Source organism: Sabethes cyaneus, chromosome 3, assembly GCF_943734655.1.
Source record: "Sabethes cyaneus chromosome 3, idSabCyanKW18_F2, whole genome shotgun sequence".
Taxonomy (NCBI): domain Eukaryota; kingdom Metazoa; phylum Arthropoda; class Insecta; order Diptera; family Culicidae; genus Sabethes; species Sabethes cyaneus.
Window position 1 is genome coordinate 72,387,280 of NC_071355.1, and position 24,414 is coordinate 72,411,693.

General features: G+C 41.6%; 1 protein-coding gene across 1 annotated transcript in view; it reads left to right on the forward strand.

Moving 5' to 3' along the window:
• The window catches only part of LOC128739370 (uncharacterized), a 186,587-nt gene extending 177,194 nt beyond the window's left edge, over positions 1-9,393 (forward strand). The window contains exon 4 of the mRNA XM_053834854.1: positions 7,675-9,393. Coding sequence (XP_053690829.1) covers positions 7,675-9,024 — 1,350 coding nt within the window. The 3' untranslated portion in view covers positions 9,025-9,393. The remainder of the gene's footprint in view (positions 1-7,674) is intronic.
• Positions 9,394-24,414: the final 15,021 nt, after the last annotated feature.

Here is a 24,414-nt window from a genome sequence, read left to right on the forward strand (position 1 = left end):
CTGGTTCTAGGAACGAGATTGGTGATGCATAAGTAGTAAGGAACACATACATACACACACACACCCTCACTCTGTGCTGAACTCTGCTTTACCGACCATGAAGCCTTTAGCCGGGGCTGGTTATAAGAATGATACTTGCTCGAGGTGCGAATGAAGCCTCTTGTCCAAGGACAAATTATAACTAGTCTCCGCACTACCTGGCTCTGGAGCTAGATTGGTTGAAAACTAGTAAGAAGCGTAGAGGGAAAAAGGGGTGAAAACACACCGACACTTTAAGCACGGATAATAAGTAGTTCGCTCACTCTATAGCGATACTGCAATAACAACGAACCTGGATAAGATTACAATAGATCAAAATGCTGGTCGTAGTGATAATATCCACACACACAAAAAACCTTACATCTTACATTTAGAGATATCCGCTAAACGTCTAAATAACACAATATTTAATGCATCGAATGACTCCCAGCTAAAAACTACCATCACGAATAAATAAAACAACTGACTAGTTAAGGCTATTTCTGAAGATTAATTGAAGATCGAACAGCTTTAAACATCTGTACATCTATGTTCACTGACTGACAGGTTAGTCGAGCAATCATTCAGCACTGCAATTCATTGATGAATTATTTTGAACGATAGAATACTGAGAAAGAAAAACACAGTCAGCAGTTCAGTAGTCATCCTCTTCGTTTCTTTGTTTAAATAATATTCGTTTCTTTGTTTTTCGGCAGAGAAAGCATGCACGGTAAGAAATCGTACACTGCATCAGTTACCGGCTTAATGCAGCAAGGGCAAATTACTGTAGAGGGCGCCCTGGTACTCCAAAGGCTCCGTCGCGGCGAGAGAATTTATAGAACCCTCTCCACCATTCATCCCTCGGCACGGGTCGCGTCACACCTTGGATTAAGGGTGTATCCATTCAAGTTTTTACATAGTAGCCATGGGTAACAGCTATTAAAACCATCCTCCTTTATAGGCTTTGGACCCTCTGCTTTGGTTCTTAGTAGTCTTACCCTCCTACAAGAACCGTCTTGCAGGCAGAGAGTTTACACTCAGCCTTCGCATGAGTGCCCCCTTCTCTGTCCGCATTCGACCCCAGTTTCCACCGGTTGTCCGATTTCCACTAAGGAACGTATCCCGGATGGTACCACGAGGAGGTAGAGATAGGAGTTGCTGAATAAGAGGCTGTGGAACTTCGCGGTAGTTCTGAATCGCATTATTCAACCATTACCATCCTCAGTAGTCATATCCGTGGGGTCAGCAGATAAAAGAATACTACCATGGGTGAACTGTATGCATTGAATTTATACTGAGCTGTCAAATTTTTCGAGCACTGGCCTCAACAACGCCGAAGGTTCAATTTGGCGGTAGATTGCCAATGTGAAGTTCCATGTTTTGCTATCCTGCGCGAATGATTCACTTCCGTTTTCGTAGGAAGCTGTCAGTCAAACTGCTGCTGTGCGCGCTTCTATGAGCTTCACAAGCAACTGCAGTCGAAAAGCCCCCGCACAATGTTATCTTGCACAAGACGTTGACAATTCTGCGAATGCCTAGAGTTTTCGAAAGAATAACGATCTTCAGCGGTGTACGCAAGAGCGAAGCATGTAGGCCAAGAACCATGAACTTACGCAACTTGGTGAACCCAGTATCCCACAGGTGGCCAAAGCCAGACAGAACCGAGGTGGCTCTTGCCGTATCAAAAATTCCTTTCCACTGTACTCGATCCTGGGCTACTCGACGCCAATTCGTTGAGCGTCTCGACACACGCAAGTCGACTTCAACCTAATTGAGCCATCTAGCACGATGGGTCCCCCGATTCTTGGTGCCGGTGGGGTTTTTGAAGAGAACGAATTTCACTGCACAGTCGTCCGGCATACTTACTTACGTAATTGGTCTAACGTCTTACGACAAGGCCTGCGCAGTATAATTTCTCCATCTGTTTCGGTCCATGGCAACTGATCTCCAGTTCCGCGGGCACCCAGTGCTCGCCAGATCTCGCTCCACCTGGTCTTGCCACCTCGCTCGCTGTGCTCCTCTTCGTCTTGTTCCTACCGGATTCGATGCGAAAACAATTTTTGCCGCCGCCAGCATATACTTTTTTTTGTTGGAGGATTTGACTACTTTGCATATACTTCGTTTTAGACGTATTTACCTTCAATCCTATCTTGTCTGCCTCGCGTTTTAGTCTGGTGTACTGATCTTCCACCGCTTCAAATGTTCTGCCGACAGCATCCACGTCGTCAGCAAAGCAGATAAATTGACTGGATTTATTGAAAATCGTGCCCCGCATTTCGATCGCCGCTCGTCACCTTCAAGCGCAATGTTGAATAGCAGGCAGGAAAAGGAAAGACCATCTCCTTGTCGAAGTCCCCTGCGAGATTCGAATGGGTCCGACAATCCACCCGAGATTCTCACACAGCACTGGATCCCATCCATCGTAGTCATGATAAGTCTAGTAAGCTTACCCGGAAAGCCGTTTTCGTCCAAAACTTTCCATAGTTCTTGTCAGTTTACGCTATCATATGCGGCTTTGAAATCGATGAACAGGTGGTGCGTGGGGACTCGGAATTCGCGGCACTTCTGGAGGATCTGCCGCAGGGTGAAGATTTGGTCCGTTGTAGACCGACCCTCCATGAAGCCGGCCTGGTAACATTTCACAAATCTGTTAGCTATTGGCGATAGTCGCTGAAAGATGACTTGTGAGACAGCACTTTGTAGGCGGCATTCAGGATAGTGATTGCTCGGTATTTCTCACAATCTAGCTTATCACCTTTCTTGTAGATAGGGCAGATAACCCCGTCTTTCCACCCCTCCGGTAGTCGTTCCGTATCCCAAATCTTGACAATCAGTTGTTGCAGACATCCGGCCAACTTCTCCGGGCCCATTTTAATAAGTTCCGCTCCAATGCCATCCTTTCCCGCTGCTTTGTTGTTCTTCAGCCGCTGGATGGCTTCTTTAACTTCCCTTATCGATGGGGGTGCTTGCTGCACTCGATCGTTGCTTGCTACACCAACGTGGTCACCTCCTCCACTATTATGGTCTTCCGCCTGCCATTCAGGTGTTCATCATAGTGCTGTTTCCACCTTTCGATCACCGCACGGTCGTCAGTCAAGATACCTCTATCTTTATCTCTGCACATTTCGGCCCGCGGCACGAAGCCTTTGCGAGATCCGTTGAGTCTTTGATAGAACTTCCGTGTGTCGTGAAAGCGGTACAGCTTTTCGAGTTCTTCGCACTCCTTCTCCTCTTGGTGGCGCTTCTTCTCCTCCATTCGTCAAACCATTCGTTACGTCAATTCGGTGCCACACGGCCTAGGACGTTCTTCACTACGCTGTTAAAGGCTGTTTTCACGGCATTCTAACAGTCCTCAAGAGGGGCTTCATCCAGCTCACCCTCTTCCGGCAGCGCGGTTTCGAGAGATAACGCGTAGTTTTCGGCGACCTCTGGTTGCTTCAGTCGCGCTAGATTATACCGTGGCGGGCCCCGTATCGTATGTTGTTTACAACAAATAGTTTTTAACGTATCCTTACCATCACTAGGTAGTGATCCGAATCAATGTTAGCGCCTGGATAGGTTCTGACGTCGATAATGTCTGAAAAGTGCCGACCATCTATCAGAACGTGGTCGATTTGTGATTCTGTCTGGTTGGGTGATCTCCAGGTGTACCGAAGGTAGAGGTTATGCTGGAAGAAGGTACCACGTATGGCCATGTTCTTGGAGGCGGCGAAGTCGACAAGTCTTAGGCCGTTTTCGTTCGTTTGTGGGTGGGCGCTGAACCGTCCAATCACCGGTTTGAATTCCTCCTCCTGACCAACCTGAGCATTACAGTCCCCGATGATAATTTTGGCATCATGTCTTGGGCAGCGGTCGTATTCACGCTCGAACTGCGCGTAGAATTCGTCTTTGTCATCATCGGTACTTCCGAGGTGAGGGCTGTGCATGTTAATTATGCTTATATTGAAGAATCGGCCCTTGATTCTTAATCTGCACATCTTCGGGGGCTGATCGGTCACCACCCGATCACCCGCTTCTGCATCTCGCCCATCACTATAAAAGCTGTGCCCAGCTCGTGCGTATTGCCTCAGCTCTGGTAGATGCTATGACCATCTCTGTAGGTACATACCATCGTTCCTTTCCAGCATACCTCCTGCAGCGCTACGATGTCGAACTTGCGGTTCTTCACTTCTTTAGAAAGCACGTGGGTACTTCCGAGGAAATTTAGAGACCGACAGTTCCATGTTCTTAATTTCCAATCGTTAGTCCGTTTTCGTCGCCTGGGTCTTTGCCGATTGTTCCGATTAGAGTTATTATTATTACTTACGGAGTCCATTGCTTTGATTTTTTTAGTGGTTCAGGCTTGCAAAGCCCACAACCAACCCCACAGTATCGCCGGAGGGCCAACGTAGTTCGAAGGAGCCCTTCTCTCCTGTCAGCATACGACCTTGGTTTCCACCTGGGTTGGTTACCCGGTCTCCACCGAGGTTGCTCGTATCTCGGCTGGTACCACGAGGAGGTAGGGATAGGGGTTGCTAGATAAGAGGCTGTGGACCACTGTGGGGTCTATTTTATGTCCAGTGCACAAGGCACCGATTGTACGCATTACCAAGCTGTTTATCAGCCAGTCGTCCGGCATCCTTGCGACATAACCGGCTCACCGTAGTCTCCCAGCTGTCGACAGATGTACGGTGGGAATCTCTGTAAATAGTAGCTCGTGGTTCATACGCCTACGCCGCTCTCCGCTATCAGTAAGCAGAGTTACTATCCCAAGTCCGTAGAGGACTACCGATCTGATTAGCGTTTTGTCCAGCGGCGTTTGCACATTGATCAATGAGTCTTGTGGAGGGAAAAGTAGGTTCGACTTCCAGCTTGAATGCGTCGTTGAATCTTCTTACTCATATTATTGTCGGTGGTGACCATAGATCCCAAATATACGGACTTATTAACCACTTCCACTTCATCGCCGTCAATAATTGTTTTCTCTGGAGCCTCTTCCTACCATACATTTAGTTTTCGATGCATTGATATGTAATCCAATCCTCTTAGCCTCCGTTTTGAGTCTGGTATAGATTGCCTCCGTCATTCCAAGGTTTCAAGTAATGACGTCGAGGTCGTTTGTGAAGGCTGGGAGTTGGCTACTTTTTGTGGGTTCAAATCCGGTTATAATCTCGGATTATAGCTTGGTTCGACCCATGTACCTTCCAGCATTGGACAAAAGATAGGAGTCACAACGACAACTTGTTAAGCGTAGCTACCTATTACCCCCCCCCCCCCCCCCCCCTTCCTTTCCACTCTTCCCCACCTTTTCTCAAAAAATCCTTCTTCATTACTTTCACTTACCGTCCCTTCATCAATTGTAGAATCATCGTTTCAAAAAAATATTACTTTTGCTCTCTTTTCGATGCCCACTCGCCGGATCGCACCTTCAATAGCGATGGTGAATCTGTCCTGTATGTGTCCAACTCCTTACTGCAACCCTCTGCGCGGTTCGAAAGGATTCGAGAGTGCCCCCGAAACGCGCACGTATCACATCACTCGTTCCAGTGTAGCTTTGATCAGTCGGATCAGTTGGTTCAGAAAACCGTACTCGTGCATTATCTGTCAAAGCTGTTCGCGCTCGACTGTATCTTATGCTGCCATGAAATGCACAAAAATATGATGCGTAGGCACTTTATACATTTCTGGAGATTTGTTAGAGAGTAAAAATTAAGCGTGAAAAGATAGTATTCGCTTCAAATCCGGTAGGAACAAAATGACCGAGATGGGTAGGCTGGGAGAGATCTGGTGGCAAATATGCGAGTAATTAGCGAAATTTAGGTCGTAAAGCCTAATCAATAAATAAAATAATAAAAGCGTTATCATGTGACATACATGTAGCTTTATTATCATCATAACAGAGCTAATGGCATACTTTTTATTCATGTATGATGGGAACAGCAGAAAGTAAGCCGAAAAAAGCAAAATACCAACATCACTCTCTTTTACCCTAAAAGCAATTGAATGACCTTCCTCGCTTTAAATATTTCCTACGAAAAAGTGTGACGAACGAAAGCAAACCCCAAAAATGTACGATAATATAAAGTTCAATGTCTTGTTGTTTTGACATTTGGTTTTTTTGTCGTTTGATACACTTTGATGTCACTCTTACCAGAGTTCATATAACTCGAAATAAAATGGATAAAAATATGGGGAATATCCCGACATTACCCGGTCAGTCACAATGGTTGTTCAGTACAATCTTCAGACCGATTTTAACGATCCACTATCAAAATCCACAGAGGACTGTGAAAAGCCATTATTAAACACTTCATCTTTCTCAAAATATTTGCAAAGTCAGACGGACTCCTGGACTTGTGTGTTGGTATCTATAATTTCGCACATGTTGATGACGGTCAACCTTACGCAACAACATATTCCCTGGTATACCAGGGACTGAATACTCTCATCGTTAGGTCCATTCATCATGCGGTGGTCCTTTCTGAGGAAGTCCCTCCACACCACGGTTGGATTGTATATAAACTAGTGTTTTGAAAAATGACTAACACAGAATGGAAGATAGATAGCAAATGTTTGGCTTAGTCATTATCGGCGGTTCAGTGTTTGAGCATGTTTATTCTTCTAATTAAGTTCTAGCACCCCATTGGCTGAGGCGAGACTTATGTGTACGGCATGGTAAAGCATTCGGGAGCATTGAACTAGTTCGCGAAAAAATCGCGTTTCACACCGGCTGGTTTCCCTCGTGATCGAGTTGCTAGAAAAGCGTTTGAGTTTACTTTTCCACGCGCCGAGTTCACTGACCGGTCAGTTCGCTTCGGTCGTCTGGCATGGACGGCGTGCTGTTTCGCAATAATCGGATTAGATATGTTTTCTGCAGTTGGGATACTGATTCGCGATTGATTGCAAAAAGCACCGCTGCTCGGCTGAAAATGGTTCAACCATTCAGTGCCGCTATCGTAAAGTTAACTAAATTGCGAAAAAAAATGAACAGAATGAGCGGTTTCAATTGTACCAGTGTCAAATATACGTCCCACTTGTTGGCTGATTGAATGATTTATTGGGCTTCTTGGGCGACATCGCGGAAAGGCGAAGTCGCGAATCAATCGGCCCATAACGGGCGCCTCGTCTTGATACTACAACATGGTGTTCGCCATCAATCACCAAGATTGGCCAGACTCGGCGGGCAAGCAAGTGCGAATCACGCACAGTCAGCGTCAGCGCTAACAAGTGGACGATGACCAGCACAACGTCACACCGTCACCGCTGCTGCTGCCTTGCCACTGTACTGCTGCCGTCGGTTGTTGCCGGTAACGCGAGAACCACCCTACGATACGATAAGCAGCGGCCGAACTGATTGATTGATTGCTTGATATGTTTCACTTGCCTATGGGTCCACACAGTAGCGGAGTTCTTCTTCTTGGTTTCACGGTTAATGCCAGTCAGTGAGATCGGCCGCCCAACGTTCCGGGTGGTAACGATAATTATATTGAACCCGTAATGGTCAACTTGTATCTCCGTTGTAACGGTTAACAGCAGCGAAAAACTGCAATCTAAATTTCTTAGCTAAGCGTACTTCAATTCGTTTATAAAACTTTTACAGTACACATAACAATTTAAATGAATTCTGTTACCATTATCCATCTAAACTAAATGTTCTTTATCCTTTCGTCTTTGCAGAAAGACTTCACCGACGACTGTGTCTTCAACGAGCAGATCGAGCAGCACCACTACAACACGTACAGTTCGACGCAGCACTCCAACGCCCGGCGAACGCTGTATCTGGCCCTGAACAAAACCGGCCAACCGCGCAAAATACAGATCCCGGTCAACCGAACGCTGGGCAAGCTGGCCACCTACACGAAAGCCCTCACCCAAACGGTAGCTCATGATCGCGTGGAGCGATTAATCTCGAGACTATTCGGGGCGAATCATGTCCGCCACGGACTGAAGCAGCTCTGCGAATCGGGCAGAGCGTTGCAGGACCTTACGGCAAAGGTGATGCGACCGCGGCCAGCTTGCGGTGCGACTCGGGGTGCCGTCGCTAGTCAGCCTGCCGCCGTCGGCGGTGCCAAAGAAGCCAGCCCGCCGGTGACGCCCGGTGGCAACAAAGACAAAGACACTAAAGAAACGCTGAGGAAAAAGAAGAAGAAACGGCGAAAATGTCGGGACGATGAACCGGCCGGAGAGCATTGCTTCCGACCGCAAACCAGCGGCATTGGTACAAATACTGGCAGGAGAAAGCCCCCCGGGCAGGCGAAGAGTCAAAGGTGCAGTCCGGAAGATGGCGACTGTGTTGTTAGTCCTAGTAGTAGTGGTAGCAGTAGTAGTAGTAGTAGTAGTAGTAGTAACAACCCAAATAGTGCAAATAGTGTAAGTACTAGCAGTAGTAGTAATCGTGCGAGCACAACTCCAGCGACCGTACCAAATGTAGTAGTTTCGGCAGGTGCAGGACCGAAAAGAAAACCGGTGAAAAAAGTAAACAACCGAAATACTCCCATTGTAAATAACAAAAAACCCAAGAAGAATCCGGTTGGTGGAGGTAGTGGTGGCCCCGCTGCCAACAAAAAAACCAAACATCTGCAAAATTCTAGTAGCAGTAGTAGTATTAGTAGCGGTAGTCACAGTGGTAGTAGTAGTAGTAGTAGTAGTAGTAGTACTAGTAGTAGTAGCAGTAGCAGTAGTTCAGTGCCATCAGTCGTTAGGGGCAAAGGAAGGACAACGAGCACCTCGACAACAGTAACAACAACAACAAAAACAAGAGCAACGACTCCGACATCAACGACGAAATCCACCTACACAACAACAACAACCCAGTCACCGTGGGCGTCTTCGTCGCCGAGTAACCTCCTGGAGGACACTTCTCAGTCAGATGACGAACTGCTGGAAGCCGAGCTGGACATGGATGATCTGATACATGGGTCAACCGAAGTGATCGAGGAGGATGACATCGACGAAGGTAATCTTAATCTCGCTGGTCAATCTTTGAACTTTGTGGATGAGGATGATTTGGGTGATATGGACTTTTAAAACCTGTTTGATCTTTCTTCACAATTTGTACTACTGCCGGAGAAGCACGCGGTAGCGATACCTCCGAACTCTCCGGCTGTTTTGATTTCGTTAGCTCATTTGATCATTTGTACAAATCACTTTCGTATTCTAGCTTGCCTTTTCTGATCATAGATATAGTAGATCGTGTATAAAAGTGTGTGCCAATTTGCTATCCGTAAACGGTTCGATTTGTGTGACTAACGCATGCGGGAAGTTTTGTTAAGTGCTAAAGGTACCGTTAAGGAAGGAGTATTAATCGATTGCGTTCGATGGATTCAACTATGTTTGCTGGATCTTCGACTGTTCGCCGTTCTTTCCAGTTTGCTCGCTGTTTGGTTGCTAGCTTGAATGAAGATAATGCATCTGTCTCATTATAACCCGTCCTCTTAGTGTAGTTAACTACTGATATTATGTTATAATGTAAAACATAAGGATTTTTTCGACACTTAGTTATTGCACTAAACGGATGAAAAGGTATATTCTATATTTCACTAAATGGAGAAATACGCATGGTATTTTCATGATAATTCCAAGTATCACTCTATAACTAATTGAAATCATTCCATTTCTCTTTAATGTAACGTCTTGTAAGAGCTCGTCAATATTATCTAAATGATTGGTCTGACATTGGTAGCCAGCATGTATAAAAATCAAACAATTCTAAACTAATCTTCAGTAAAGCCTTGGGTATAAGCGTCTTTAACCTTGGGACCTTTAGACTTGGGTCGGCTCGTGCCGCTCGAGCCAAAAATGCTGAAGCGTCTTTAAGACTTGACCCTTCTGTATCGACAGACAGTATGAGAATATTACCCGAAAAACCGAATTGATTCAGGTTATATGCAATAAAATCCAAATAACAGTTCCCATCTAATGTGTGAAATCCTGTAATTCGCCATCTGCACGACTGATCATTGACTTTATGTACGCAAGAAGCTGTCAACCAACTCCGACATTTTCTCCCCGTCCCAGTTACACGCTACCAGCCACCACCTTAATAATGTGTAAACAACACATATTACATATTTCAGACTAATCCTCTAATAAGGTATAAATACCAGGGTGCCACATCCTCCCCTTGCGTCAAATGAACAATTGAATGTATGATATTATTCCAGGGTAATTATAGATAATTTACCTTTTTGGTCTAGTCGTCAAATCATTTTTGTTAGCTATCCTAAAATATGTCTCATACGCCCAAAAAACCAATAGGTGCACATTCGGGTGTTGGAACTGCGGTAGCGATACTTTTGAAGTGTACGTTAGAGACATGAGACAACGATGGTGAGCCGTCAAGTAAAAAAGCGGATAGCGGCTGCCAACAGGGACTTCTACGAATTGCGTAGCCAGCTGAGGTCCCGTAGCCTGCAACTCCGTACGAAACTCGCGCTCTATAAGATGCTAATTCTCCCGATGGTACTCCACGGCCACGAAGCGTTTGACGTTGAAAGAGTGCGACCGACGAGCTCTCGGTGTATTAAGCGTAAGATCCTGCGATCAATTCTTAATGACATATTAGAAGATGGCGCATGAACCACAAAATTAACCAAGTATACAAAGATGCGGATATTGCGAAGCGAATAAAACAAAGCAGGCTACAGTGGGCTGCTCTCGTAACAAGGATGCCGGATGAGGGACCAGTGAAAATAATATTCAGTAGAGAACTCGACAGAAGCCGTTGACTTTGGGGCAGACCCCGTACACGTTGGATGAGCACTGTTGACGAGGATGCTAGAACAGCGGGTGTCCAGACGCGACTGGAGAATGACAGCCTTCGACCGAGAAGTGAGGAAACGACTCCTAAATACGGCCCAGATTTCCCGACTCGACTCTAACAAATGTTCGCGTTAAACTTCTCCCAACTGAACCTCAATAGCCATGGTTTGACCATGGACTCTCACTCTCTCAATCCTAATTTGTAACACTGATCCTAAACACAACACTGTTGCACCCAGCAACAATGCTGCCACCAAATTTTCTAACAAGCGCTACCTAAAGAACTGATAGTGCGCACAACTTCACAAAACAAGTAAGAGCCGATGCAAATTCGCACTGTCGCTCGGAATTCCTCCCAAAAGGCCAATATATTACACTACAAAATATATTTCATTTTTCTTACCTCAGATTTTAGCTAAAAGCTCACACCGAATGAGCAATGGCAATGGGCAATAGATCGCCAATGTGAAATCCTGCAATCCGTCATCTGCCCGACCGATCATCGATCTTATTTAGGCGAGAGCCTGTCAACCAATTCCAATACTTTCTTACCGGCGTGTCCAGACCTAAACAGAAGATGGCGCACCGACCTATCAGAAGCAAGTTTTGGACAAAAAATTATCAAGTAATCGCAGGATAGCGAATTTTTTAGCGAAGGATAGAGAAGTTGAAATTGAACTTCAAATCGGACATTGGATTGGACTTAAAATTAAACTCAAATTGACCTTGAAATATTGAATTTCCTCGAAATTGAACTTAATATGGATTATTGCACATGAAATCGTACTTAAATTGGACCCCTGAGATTGAACTTTAATTGAAATTTAATTTGAAATTAGGCTAGAAATTGGACATGAAATTGGAATTAAAATCAGTAGTGGAATAGAAATACAAATAGACTAGAGCTCTATTTACTTTCAAATTGCAATTGAAATTAGAATTGTATCTGGTCTTAAAATGGGACATTAAATTGCACATGAAATTGGATCTAAAATCGAAGATGAAATTGAAACTAAATAGGAATTGGCTTTAAAATGGGACATTGAAACTGGACTTAAAAATCTTGTGATTGAATATGAAAATTGACCTAAATTTAAACTCCAAATCGTAATATAATAACTAATGTAAAAGGTCTACTATGATTTGACGACTAAATAAATAAATAAATAGAAACCTGAAAATTGAATTGAATTGGACTCGAAATTAAAGTTAAAATTGGACTTGAAGCAGTATCTATTTTAATACAATTTTCTTATCGCTTGTTATTTAATATCGGGCTATTGAATTGACGACTTCGGACTTCCCGATTGTATATTGAACACCTTCTCCACGTCCCAGTTACACGCTACCGGCAACTACCCAAATAATGTGTAAACAACATAATTACACATTCTAGTGTTTTGGAACAAAACATGCAACTAAATATTTGACTGCATTTGACTGTTAGTAATCGAAAATAAATGTTTGACGCCATTTTTTCAATCCACCAAGATGGTGGTCAATATTTTGCTAGAAACCCCTTGCAATACGGTCTGTTTGGAGACAGGTACCGCCGAAAATCAGTGTTTACCTTTCCAGCATTTCATGCAAAATAACCTGGCTAAGCAAAGTTTTGGCACGTCATTCCAACGGAATTTGACTTAGACAAAGCTATGGTGTGTGCGTACGAAATGATCTAAACTAGATGTGAGATTATCTAAGATAGGGTGCCTTGTACTGATATTTTGATTGTCAAAACACTTGGGCGCAAACCGAGAGAGCGTGGGTTAGAGTCCCACTCAGTAATTGAACTACGCAATATATTTTTGACCCCACATCGAAGTTTCGCAATATCATCCTGTCTACCATTCTTCCTCATCAAACGCTTCTCCACCTTTAATAAAAAATTATTTACGTTGTACTGCGGCAAAGTCAAAGACAAGTAAAACTGAAAAGATCTCCTTACTGACAAAACGATGGTAGCGGTCAGGTGAACTGAGCACTTCCATACGCTGTTAAATGCAGAGCTAAACACGGATATTAGCAGAAACAGGATAAGAATAGTGAGCGATAGCCAAACTGCGGAGCCACCCGCACATGAGGAGGTTATAAAGGCAATCAGTGAGCTTAAAAACGGTTGGAGCTCCTGGGAAGGACGGTATCCAGGCTGCTCTTCTAAATGCGGGTAACGAGCGGCTAAACGAAACAATCCGCTGAATGATTGCCAGGATCTGGGTAGAATAACAAATGCCGGAGGACTGGTACAATGGCCTCATTTACCGCTATTTAAAAAAAAGACGTCAACTCAAGTGTAAAAACTGTCGAAGCATAACACTGCCCAATTCTGCCTGTACAATGCTCTCCCTTATGCTGTTCTGTAGACTGAGATCGTCAGTGGAGTCCTTCCTCGGCGAGTACCAAGCTGGTTAATGTACGCCTTGCTTCAGTTACTGGACAAGTTCCGGGAATACAAGTTGCAGATTCATATGTTTATGGACTTTAAGGCGGTGTGCGATTCAATCAAACGAATTGAGCTGTGGAAAATACTACCAGAACATGGTTTTTCGACGAAACTAGTTAAGCTAACTCGTGCCATTCGTGTTTACACCATTTGTAATTCAGCAATTTGTGACTCGGCCATAAGATCTATTATACCATTTGTTATTTCGACCATTCGTAGGTAATCGTATGTTTTTGTAATAGATCTAAAATCGACTGTTAAAATAACTGTTTGTACTCTAACTAACCATCTTTACTGCATGACTTCAGGGCTGCTCTTTAGCTCCAATAATAACTTCATTCTAAATTTCTGTTGTTTAGTGACTTACTGCGTTGTTGTATTCACCGATTCCATCAAATGCGTGTTCATTTTCTATTGCATCCGTATCCGTTGATTTGCATCCTGTGTGTGAGTACCTAATTGCATGTGTGTTTTTCTTCTCGACGATTTAACCAGGAAACTCCGAACCCTTGCCAGCATCCAAAGAAAGGAGTTCCCGGTCTTCTTGTACTACCGCTAACTGACCGCTGCTGCGTTATCACCAAAAACCCGCTCACTTATCGAGCACTGTGTCCCTCTGCTCCCACCCATGGCCTGCGCGCGGTGTGGGGGGTCTCTTTGCTCTTTTTTCTTCACTTCCAGGATCCCTTCCACTAGCAAATCCGACCGCTTCTCCCTGGCACGAACCGCAGTCCGTAGGGGTCAGCAATTGCGCAACTCACGGTTTCCCTGGGGTCGCTGGTGCTGCTACTGCTACTACTGCTACCACTACTGGCACTGTTCCCGTTGTGACTGGTCACGCTTGCTCTAGCGGCCGGTTTCACGTAACGTATAGCTTACTAAGCCTCTGCTCGATACTCATCGCTTCCAGCGTTACCACGGCCAGCGCTACTCATCTGCTATATCTATGATCGCAAGCCTCCTACTATTCCTTACATCCCTCTTCAGCCCGCTTTCGGCGGAATACCATTCGAAATTTTGATAGACTGATTATTTTTAAAACGTCAAGTTGCTAACTGTGAACAATATCGAAAAGACAATTATTGACCAGTGAAGAGAAGGGGGGTACCCTCCAATGACCAGATTACTGTAAGCAATGCAATCAGCTCAGGTAAAATGTTTCGTTTGTTGACAATGTCGTTTTATGAATATGTACTTAATAACGTGTTTTTACGAGATACGGTTATGACGGTGTTTGTATGCGTGTGTGTGTATATGTGTATATATGAGGGGAAGAATGTTAGGAATTGAATGCTCCCGCGAGTATCGTTAGGTAACGGTACAATGCTTGAGGTTATGTCATCATCGAAAATAAAAATCTCACACTTTTTGGTTTTCCTCCGGACAAAGCCGTACTGCGGCGAAGAGACGGTATTCGAAATTAGTATTTCCATGACGATATTACTAGAAACTAAGCTATTTAATACAACCTTCGTTGCGTTCTGTGTTGTACAGTAAATCTCTAAGGCAGAGCTATTGGGAAATATGCGTATAGCCTATTGTACATACTAGACCTTATTTATCAACAGAATCGAAAGTATTTTAGTTAATGCAAGACGATGCTTAACTGTTATTTAATTTATTATTTAGGTCAGTCCGCTGTAGCAAACAAGAAAAACATAAACAAAAGAATAACAGATTCTAATAGTTGGAAGAATAATGCAATAAAACAACACAATAGTCAATTCTGGTGGAAAGATAGGCCATTATACTATGTTATACATTACATTGTAAAAGTAAGGAAAAAAAATTCGGTGTCAGATGAAACGGTTTATTTAGTGAAATTATCCAAATTTACATTTTACATTGCAATTTTACATTTTTATCCGAATTGAGGCAATTTGGGCTTGTATTTACGATATTATTTCGGCACCAACTTTTCAAAAGGGCCAATCTGCAAAATGTAAACAAACCGAGTGGGGGTTTCTTTCCCTTTGCTAGTCCAGTAAAAGACAACCCTCACTCGGTTTGTTTACATCTTGCAGATTAGCCCTTTTGAAAAGTTGGTGCCGATTTGTTTACTTTTCATATAACAAATATCCAAACAAAACAAATACTAAACTATAAGTCTTATGAGTACAGCTTGGAATTCCTGTTCGTTAAACCACTAGCGATCATCTCTCACATTGCTAAACGTAATGCTTGGCAGTGGCAAACATTTTGCTTATTTTGCTTTAAACCTTATATAGGCTTTATTGTGGTAATAAACTTCACCTACGCTCTACGCTAGACATACGTGATAGCAAGAACAACTCACTTCGAACACTTATGTATTAAACTGTTTATAAAACCCTAATGAGCTTATTCTTAAAACCCAACATCTCGAATGTCTTGTTGCTGCCATTTTATGTATTGCAATAAAATGTTATTGGAATTGCTTCGCTACGCTGTCATTACGCTGGTTATGAATAGAATTATATGGTGATTCTATTTTATTCATAAGTATCCTTTTGAAACAATTTTAAGTACAACAATTACTTCCAAACCCGTAATAAAGTTCTGAGAACCTACCTAACTGCGAATTTTCTATAGTCAATTACATGTTTACACGATATGGCATATAAACATAGAGCACATAAACATAGAGAGAGAAGTCAGCTCAGTGAAAGATTAATTGTTTTCGTTTTCTTCTTATTATTTTTGAAGCATAAATTTCGAATAGTACCATTTAAATCAAGTCAGCATGCTTGGGCTTGTAAGGGATTTGAAATTTCATCGCAAATAAATATTTCCCCTGTTTCGTTCAATCAAGCTAGACCGGTTCACAGTGACAGTTCTTACCCAACTAACAATGGTAGCTGAATTGCAAGAGCAATGGCTGTTTACGAGTTGGTGTAAGGCGATCAAAGCTGCATAAAGTAAGCACTAAAATGGTGTTTAAATAAGCGATGTTTAAGCTACTTTAAGTTCTTCAAACCAGTTCTCTCCCAACAGCTGATAAACAAGCTTAATAGCGGGTTTTTCTGCTAAACAATCTGCTTCTAAACAGCCATAAACATCAAACCGTTTTAAGGCTGCTTAAAGGTATTAAAGTGTAAAGTGGAAGCTTTCATTAGGCTCACAGCTTTCAAACTAGTTTAAGGCTGCTTAAGGGTGTTAAAGTGGCTTTAAAAACTTCTACCCAGTTTTCTTTCAGCTCACAGCACACATACTGTCAGATCATAGAATTTCGCAATTCGGCTGGCAGCAAAAGTTTGTCAGTTATCGACATTATCGACTGCTTCACGCTACACGGGCTAGGCTTCAGGTGTAAAGATATTCTCACTGTCTGTTCTGCAGATGCAAATAGGGCGGATCATACGGTGAGTGCTTAAGGATCAAAAGATGGCTGGTTCAATTCCCGAAAAAAAGACATGCATTTTTAATTAGCCAGCTTACTTGTACGAATTAAAGTTATTCGAAACTAAAAATACATCGCGCTTACGGCGAAATAAAAATGACGCGTTCAATTTTTTTAAATTTAAAAAAAGATTTTTTTTGGCTGCATAAAGGTTGATGAAGCGTTGATTAAGCGACTGGAAAAGCAGATTGCAAAACTATTTCTCGTTCTAAAAATAGAATTGACAGCATTACGCAAATTGGCTATTTAAAAGTGCAAAAAAGTTTCTCTCAAGCTTCATTGCAGCTTCGAAAGCAGCTATTAATTAGCCTGAAGCTTGATAAAATCACCAGATTTAGATGTTTAAGAGCTGAAAAAAGGTTTTCATTTCTAAACCCAAACCATAGATCAGCCACAGGTTGAATAAAATCAGCTTTAAAAGCGTTTGATCAGCCTGAAATTGTTACTTGGGTAGCACAGTTGTTACAATTCAGTTGTGGCAACCAGACTTGGCATGCTCTTTTCGCTTCGATTTTGCTCTTTTGATTACTGCACCTCAGCCAAGCAAAATTTGAAAAAGTAGTATATGGGACATTTGCAGAACAAGTAATTGTCTATAACATTACTGAAGAAAGCACACTCAAGTACTTTTTTTACACGGTTTGTTTTTTTGATTATCAAGAACGGGACAACCTAGGGACCATTCAATTGTTTCTCAATACATTTGGGAGCGGCCCAACATTCGTTACATAGTTTGTAAATGGTCCCTAAGTTGCCCCGTTCTTGAGTAATCGAAAAAAACAAACCGTATAAAAAAGACTTGAGTGTAATGTTTTATCTTCTGTATTTACGGCGCCATAGGGCTGCAATGCCGTTGGCAGCAAAAAAAAGCGCTCTTTTTGCTACCAACAAGGTAGCAGCCGTATAGCGCCGAAAATATAAAAGATAAAACATTACTTTCTTTATCAATATTGCAGATAATAACTAATTCTACGAATGCTCCATACACGACTTTAATAGTAGACCTCTCGTTCGCCAAGGGGTCTAACAGGTTAAAAAAGTTGAATTTTGACCAAACCTTGAGATCTATATCATGGAATATTTAATATATTTGCCATGAAACAAGTATCAAATAGCCCGGTTCTGTAAAGAATGGGTTAAAAAATGGGGCTTTCAAATGGAGTAAAAATTTTTTTATCAAATTTTCAAAAAAATCAAAGGATTCGATTTTCATTTTAAGACCACCTGAATAGAACAACCAATTATTTGTAGCAAGGTTCACAATGTTCATATAATTATTGTGTTATTTCCAAAATTTGCTATGAAACAAACTACAAACGACACGGTCTTGTAAATTTATAATAAATTTACTGAAAACTGCTTCAAATTTAAATTTTATTCATATTTTTGTTTGTTTGTTTGTTTGTTTTGTTTCCATATTTCATCACAAATTTACTGCCGCAGCAGTAGCGCGTTTTTATGCGAAGAAACAAAATATTAATTATATTTTGTTTCTTCGCTTAAAAAAATTACAATTACAGTAAAAGTACTGTAAATGAAAATTTTTGTTAACGAAAAAATATTGTTTTTATTGTTAAGATACTTACAATCTGCCATTTTCATGGTAGAATCTCTCAAAACCACGAAAGTTATGATGAACTACAATAAGTTTGATGGTTTCGTTATCTTTTCTGACTATAAATTTTATTGTTTTTACTGTTTATTGTATCCTACTGTATCCTTCGTGCTACGGTTATTTTTTCCCGGGTTATTCATTGTGTATTTTCACAAAACATAAGTCATAATCTGGAAATCATAAGTCATGTTTCTCATTTTGGAGAGAGAACTTCTAACCGTGTAGTGTCGCAATTAGCAAAATGGTGATATTTACCACTGTTAAAATCTTTTTTTTGTAGTTTTTCACTAATATAAGTCAAGACAAGTCATAAAACAATAGCGTTTGCAGTAGCATCTGACTATTAATTAAACTATAATAAAACTTTTCTTTTCGGGGCTATTTACCTGACGTCTGCATAATATAACAAGACCTGGTCGCTAATCATCAGTTACATGGGCACTCAATGCTCGCCAGATCTTGCTTCACCTAACCCCGCCACTTCACTCGCAGCTCCCCTCTTCATCGTGTTTTATCGAGATAAGAACATCATGATTGCAGAATAGTTGTCCAGCATTTTAACAACATATTTTATTGGGCCCAACGTATCTTTCGTGGTTAATCCTTCCCCTCCATACTTCGAAAACTACGAGTGTTAATATTCTGACTCTTTTACTGCGTCTCAACTTAAAACTTTTGTCGCGAATCAAGTTCTAGCTTTTCAGAGTTATGTACGGTGACTTAGAGCTGTTGGTTAGTATGTGCGAATTTTAACGGGCTTACAGTTTGCTGGCCAGCTTGAAGTTCCCACTTAAAGATGACACGTGGTCCAAAGGTAGAAGATGGTCCCATAGAAGAGGCGCTCTCGGACAGGATGAATTACACCCGAACCGGATCTGTCCTAGATGGCCACTCCGCAGGTCGGTTAAATAGGGCCGACCGACGGGGTAAATACGTCCCCTGAAGTAGCTTGGTGGCTTGGTCCGAACGGCTTGCCAAACAGCGATCTCGGTCATTTCGTATCGTATAGTGACCTTTCAGGCCCAAAACTGGCACCCACGTTGAATGGACTTTGCCTGTTCAACGCATCTCACTTTAAATTCACTCTCTTTATTCATATTAATTTGCTTTCCTGATTTCGTGCCAAATGTTGCTCACTCGCCTAAAATATGCTCACATAATTGAACTACAAATGTCGGTATAGCTTACCAATTTTTTAAAATGTCGAAATACACGTGGTTCAAATATTAAAATATCACGAAAACTGCTCGAATTTGATATCACTTGAGTACAGTCTCTACCAAATAGAAAGGCCCTATACTATTCGCATTGCTTAGCATTTTGTACATCGTCAGCTTTGTGCGTCAACGTATACTCCTTGTCCAAAGTGTCTTGCGGAGGGTAAAGTAGGCCCGATTTCCAGCGTGAATGCATCGTTGAAGCTTTTTGCTCGTGTTATTGTTGATGGTGACTAGAAATCCCAAATATATAAACTCATCAACTACCGCCGTCAACAGTCACTGTCCATTGCTTTCTCTGGAGGCTCTTCTTCTCATATAGGGTACGAAAGGGTATTTTCAGCCCATTAAGCGGTAGCCTGAACAACATTCAGGAATTATGTTGAAACTATATTTTTTCGAGACAAATTTTCATACCAGTTGATAGGATAATATTTACTGAATATCAACGTGCATTTTGGTCTGCACAGGAATTACTGGTTTTCAAAAACAGATCAAAAGAGAGACTGATGGATAACGTATCGGTATTGCCTACATCCCGGATCATTGAAGATAACTGGCTTGCTGCTGGCACTAGTGTATCATTGAATCGTTCATATACACTAGCACCAGGGAATGTTTGTGCTCTTTCGTGATAAAAAGAAGTAGAATTGTTCTGTGATACCATATTCACAGCTGTTTAGTTTCTAGACTAAGTAAATATGATCATAATTGTGTGCTTTCCAAACCATAATCAAGAACGGATACGCGTAAGCGATTGCTTCTGTTTTTTTTTTCAGCCCAATTACGTGCTAGTGGACAAACAGTGGTTTTGATGCTTATTGAAGAAAATTTAGCAAATTACTTACATTTTTATGAATATAGTTATAACGCATTAAAGCCTATGAGTGCACCATTCGTTTTAATATTGTTATATAGCAGCAAAATTTTTATTTGAGAAAGCGCAGCAAAAAAAAGCTCAAGTATGCCGAATTTAGTAGCGTGCTGGAAATACCCTCCCGCACTCTATGTGGTTTTCGACGCATTGATTTATAACCCTATCCTCTTAGCCTCCGTTTTCAGTCTGGTGTAGATTGCCTACGCCATCCAAGGTCGTTTGCAAAGGCTAGGAGTTGGCAACTCTTGCTGAAGATCGTTCCTCTTGTTTCGATGTCCGCTTGCAGGATCACACCTTCGATAGCGATGTTGAATAATATACCAGATAGTCCATCCCCTTGTCGCAACCCTTTGCGCGATGCGATGGAACTATAATGTGCCCCCGAAACACGCACGTAGCACATCACTCACCCAAGCGCAGCTTTGATTGGCCACGTCAGTGTGTCCGGAAAACCGTACTCGTACATTATCTTCCTTAGATGTTCACGCTCGACTGTATTGTATGCTGCCTTGAAATCCACGAAAATATGATGTGTGGGTATATTGTATTCCCGGCATCCCTAGAGGATTAAATTTTGATGGAGGATAAAAATTTGAACTGTAGTAGCACAGGCCCCATAAAACCCGTCTCATTCTGTCCAGCAAGTTTTTGCGACTGTGTGTTTAGCTACAGCTATAGTCGTTGCTCGCCGTTCGTCGTTGCAGCCCGACCTGGTGATACCGATTAGTCGCGATGGCTCGCACTCCCGCCCGTGAGTAGATTCGAGGGCGAAGATGAAGAAGAAATGAAAAAGTAATGTAAAATTTGTATCCCAGTGCGCCACCAGCCTCACGGACAGCTGATTCCTCACGAGTTTTTTGACACGCGAATAAGCTATGCAGGAAGACGATGTGCGTGCGCGAGTGTGTGGGTAGCAGAATATCTGCACACAGCACCGCCTGCGTGTGCGGCCTAAGCGTTGAACGCTATGGTTCTCATAGTCTTTCGCGTGTGAGCAGGCATGGTTGACTTCTCGTTCGATTCTCAACATTGCTTTACGGTTGTGCAGCACCGTCAGACAGCCGTACACCGGATTCCGTTTGACGCTGTCGCAAATGCCTAACGATATCCGCTCTTCGCTCTGCCAGTACGAACAAAGCATCGAGCGTGGTTGCTTAACTGTTTTGACCACGGCTGCCACAAATCTTCGCTGTCTATTTTTTCTAAACACAACAGGGTTGCTACGACTGGCGATGCATTAGTGGATTCCTCACCAGGAGGCAGTGTAATCGCGTAAATACAGTCCATTATTTAATACATGCGTTAACCCAATATGTTTTCAAGCTCTATTGCTAAAGTTCATTTCTGTAACCAACAGTAACAACTATTCAGTGTGCAAATTATAAACTGACTAGGTACTTTATTTGCCTCTAAAGTTATTAAAACTTTTCTTTATGATCGATAAAACATGTTTTAAAGCCGTAAATGGGATATGTATACTTAGACATAAATCGTTTCATTTGGCGCCTCTGCAAATATTTTGGTTGGCATAATTATGTACTATATCAGCTGTCATATTGTAAAGGAAATCAAAAACCTCATTAAAATCTAGATGCAGAATTTGGATTCATTGCACAAATATGATTGCAAAACTCGTGGAATAAAGTTAATATTCGTTATCAGAAAAGAAGGATTTTAATCAAAACAAAATCGTACGAAATAGGGGAGACTGATGAGTGCAGCACATACGCACATGTAACAGTTATGCAAGCATAGTATAAATTACCAGATCTAAGCTCAAAAGCAAATACCGACTTTTTAAAAGATACTCGAAGCAATAGGATTTTTATCGCTACACAACAGGACTGTCTTGATAGTAGATTTTATGTAAAAACTTAGTAGTATAAGGAGACAGGAGAAAATGAAAGTAGAACATTGAACAATAATTACTCTATCTTATAAGATACCAGCAATGTATTATATTTTATAAATATATCAGAGAGCAAATGAAAGTGTAATCTATTGACGATGGGAGAAACCGTTCAACAGCGATCTGTAGTCGACATATACGTAGAAGTAGTGCAGTGAAATGCAACTGTGCATGAGTCATACATTTTCGGCTGCTAAAAAAAACTAGAGATTGTATGCATACGAAAAATAAGTACTTTTCAGATGAGGTTGAATCAAAGTTGTAAGCGACTAAGCACAAACACGGTGACAATATTATCAATGTTTACTACCTAGTCTAAGTCACATGGGCAAGCGTAGAATAAAAGTTTATCAGGTATTTAGTGGAAATATACACAATCTAAAGATCTTTATAAAATTTCACCGGTCAACAGAAAAAAAACTACACAGTGAGATTGCAAAAGAAAACAGCAACTGCCTCTAAGCGTATTCTCTAGGTCCATGCATTAAAGCGAAGAAAGAAAAACAATCAAATTCTATTCAATCTAGTCATTGATAACTTATTTAGCGTTTTTATACAAATATTATATATTCGCACTGCCGTGAGAAAAGCAGTGAGGCCACTTCTGCAAACCGATCAAAGTGAACGAAACGAGAACCGAAATCTCCAACCGCTTTAAGGACCACGGCCCTGCCGAGGAAAGTGTCTCAAATAATTTGAAATCTATAAACGAAAATTTCTGAACGTCAAACTTCCCACGAATGACCAAAAATGTGGTTCAATAGTTAATTGCTTTCAGTTATCTCTTTTACAACTTGCAAATTAAATCAAATTCTCAGAAAGACTTCCTAACGGGGGGTCGAATCACATTCCTCGGCAGCAGTCAGTCACTGACGAAAGCAAGAACATTTTCACGAACAATGCTCTATTAATTCATAAATGTGCCATACCTACATGTAGAATAAATAGAAATTATTACATCAAAATTGAATAGTATGTTAGCTTTCACCCCGTTCTAATCTCACGCCTGTTGTTCTTTTGAGAGAACACTAACCACAAACTTGTAGCCATAACTTTCGGACCTTTTCAACCACCCGAAAGCCCGTTTTAACTCGCCACACTCTCGTACCGAATTAGGCAGAATCAAGTTAATACCCAAGCCGGCCAACCTGCCAATCTACTGCATTTTTCCTACTGCTGCACAAATGCCTTAGAAGAAGTCACACAAAGATGCGAAAAAAAACGAATACTTTTTTTTAAACAAACACACTACTGTACTACTCGAAAGATAGAAAAAGCAAAAAATCGACACAGCAACAGACCTAATTACGAATAGTGCACCGAACCCTCCGAAAGGCCATTATTTACCATAAAAATGATTATCATGTATCAACGAAGCAAGAGAGCTCAGCGAAACAAGGCAGAGTAATAATTTGAAAACCGAAAAAAAACACGCAAACACTAATCGCCTCGCTGCGCGGATCCTGGAATCTATAATCGCATTAGTTTCTACAGATGTGCCGTACGTAACTAACGAAACAAAACAACAACAACAACAAAAACAACAAAAAGAAACACAAATATCAAAAATAATTTATTAGGTTTTGCTAGGCGCGAAAACAGTCACTTATTCGTCGCCAGCACACAGAAAAAAACAAGTGTTGCAAAATTATAAGCATATGGATCAGATGCAAACTGTGAATCATGTTGTGGAATATAGATTAAAGTTCAGTATGCTAATGACCTGTAGAGAGGGAAACCAATATGGCAACACAACTATGAAACAAATCAAATGTTTATACTAGAAATATAGGAGAATGCTGTACTATGTTAGCGACTAAAAGTTATATTGAATTACGCAAGGTAGTAATGCAGCTATGCAGAAAATTATATACATATATTGATGAAATGCAAAAGAAAAACAAGAAAAAAATAATTATATTCGAAACAGTAGCAGTGAGTGTTTCAGTTCTACACTATGGTATCACATCCGATGCTGCTATCATAGCAGTGCTATGCAAACATCAGTAGTTCAGCCGTTCAGCAGTTAGCAAACGAACTTCACAAAACATCAAGGTAAGCTCCATTTAAATCATTATTACCCATACTCGCAGTCATCTGTTTCTAAGACAGCTGAAATTCAAGTTTCGCTACTTTTTAACTTCAGCCAGAGCCAATTGTCTCACCATATTTTTGAAATAAGGACAGCTTATTTTAGAAAGTGGACACCTATTTGTAGT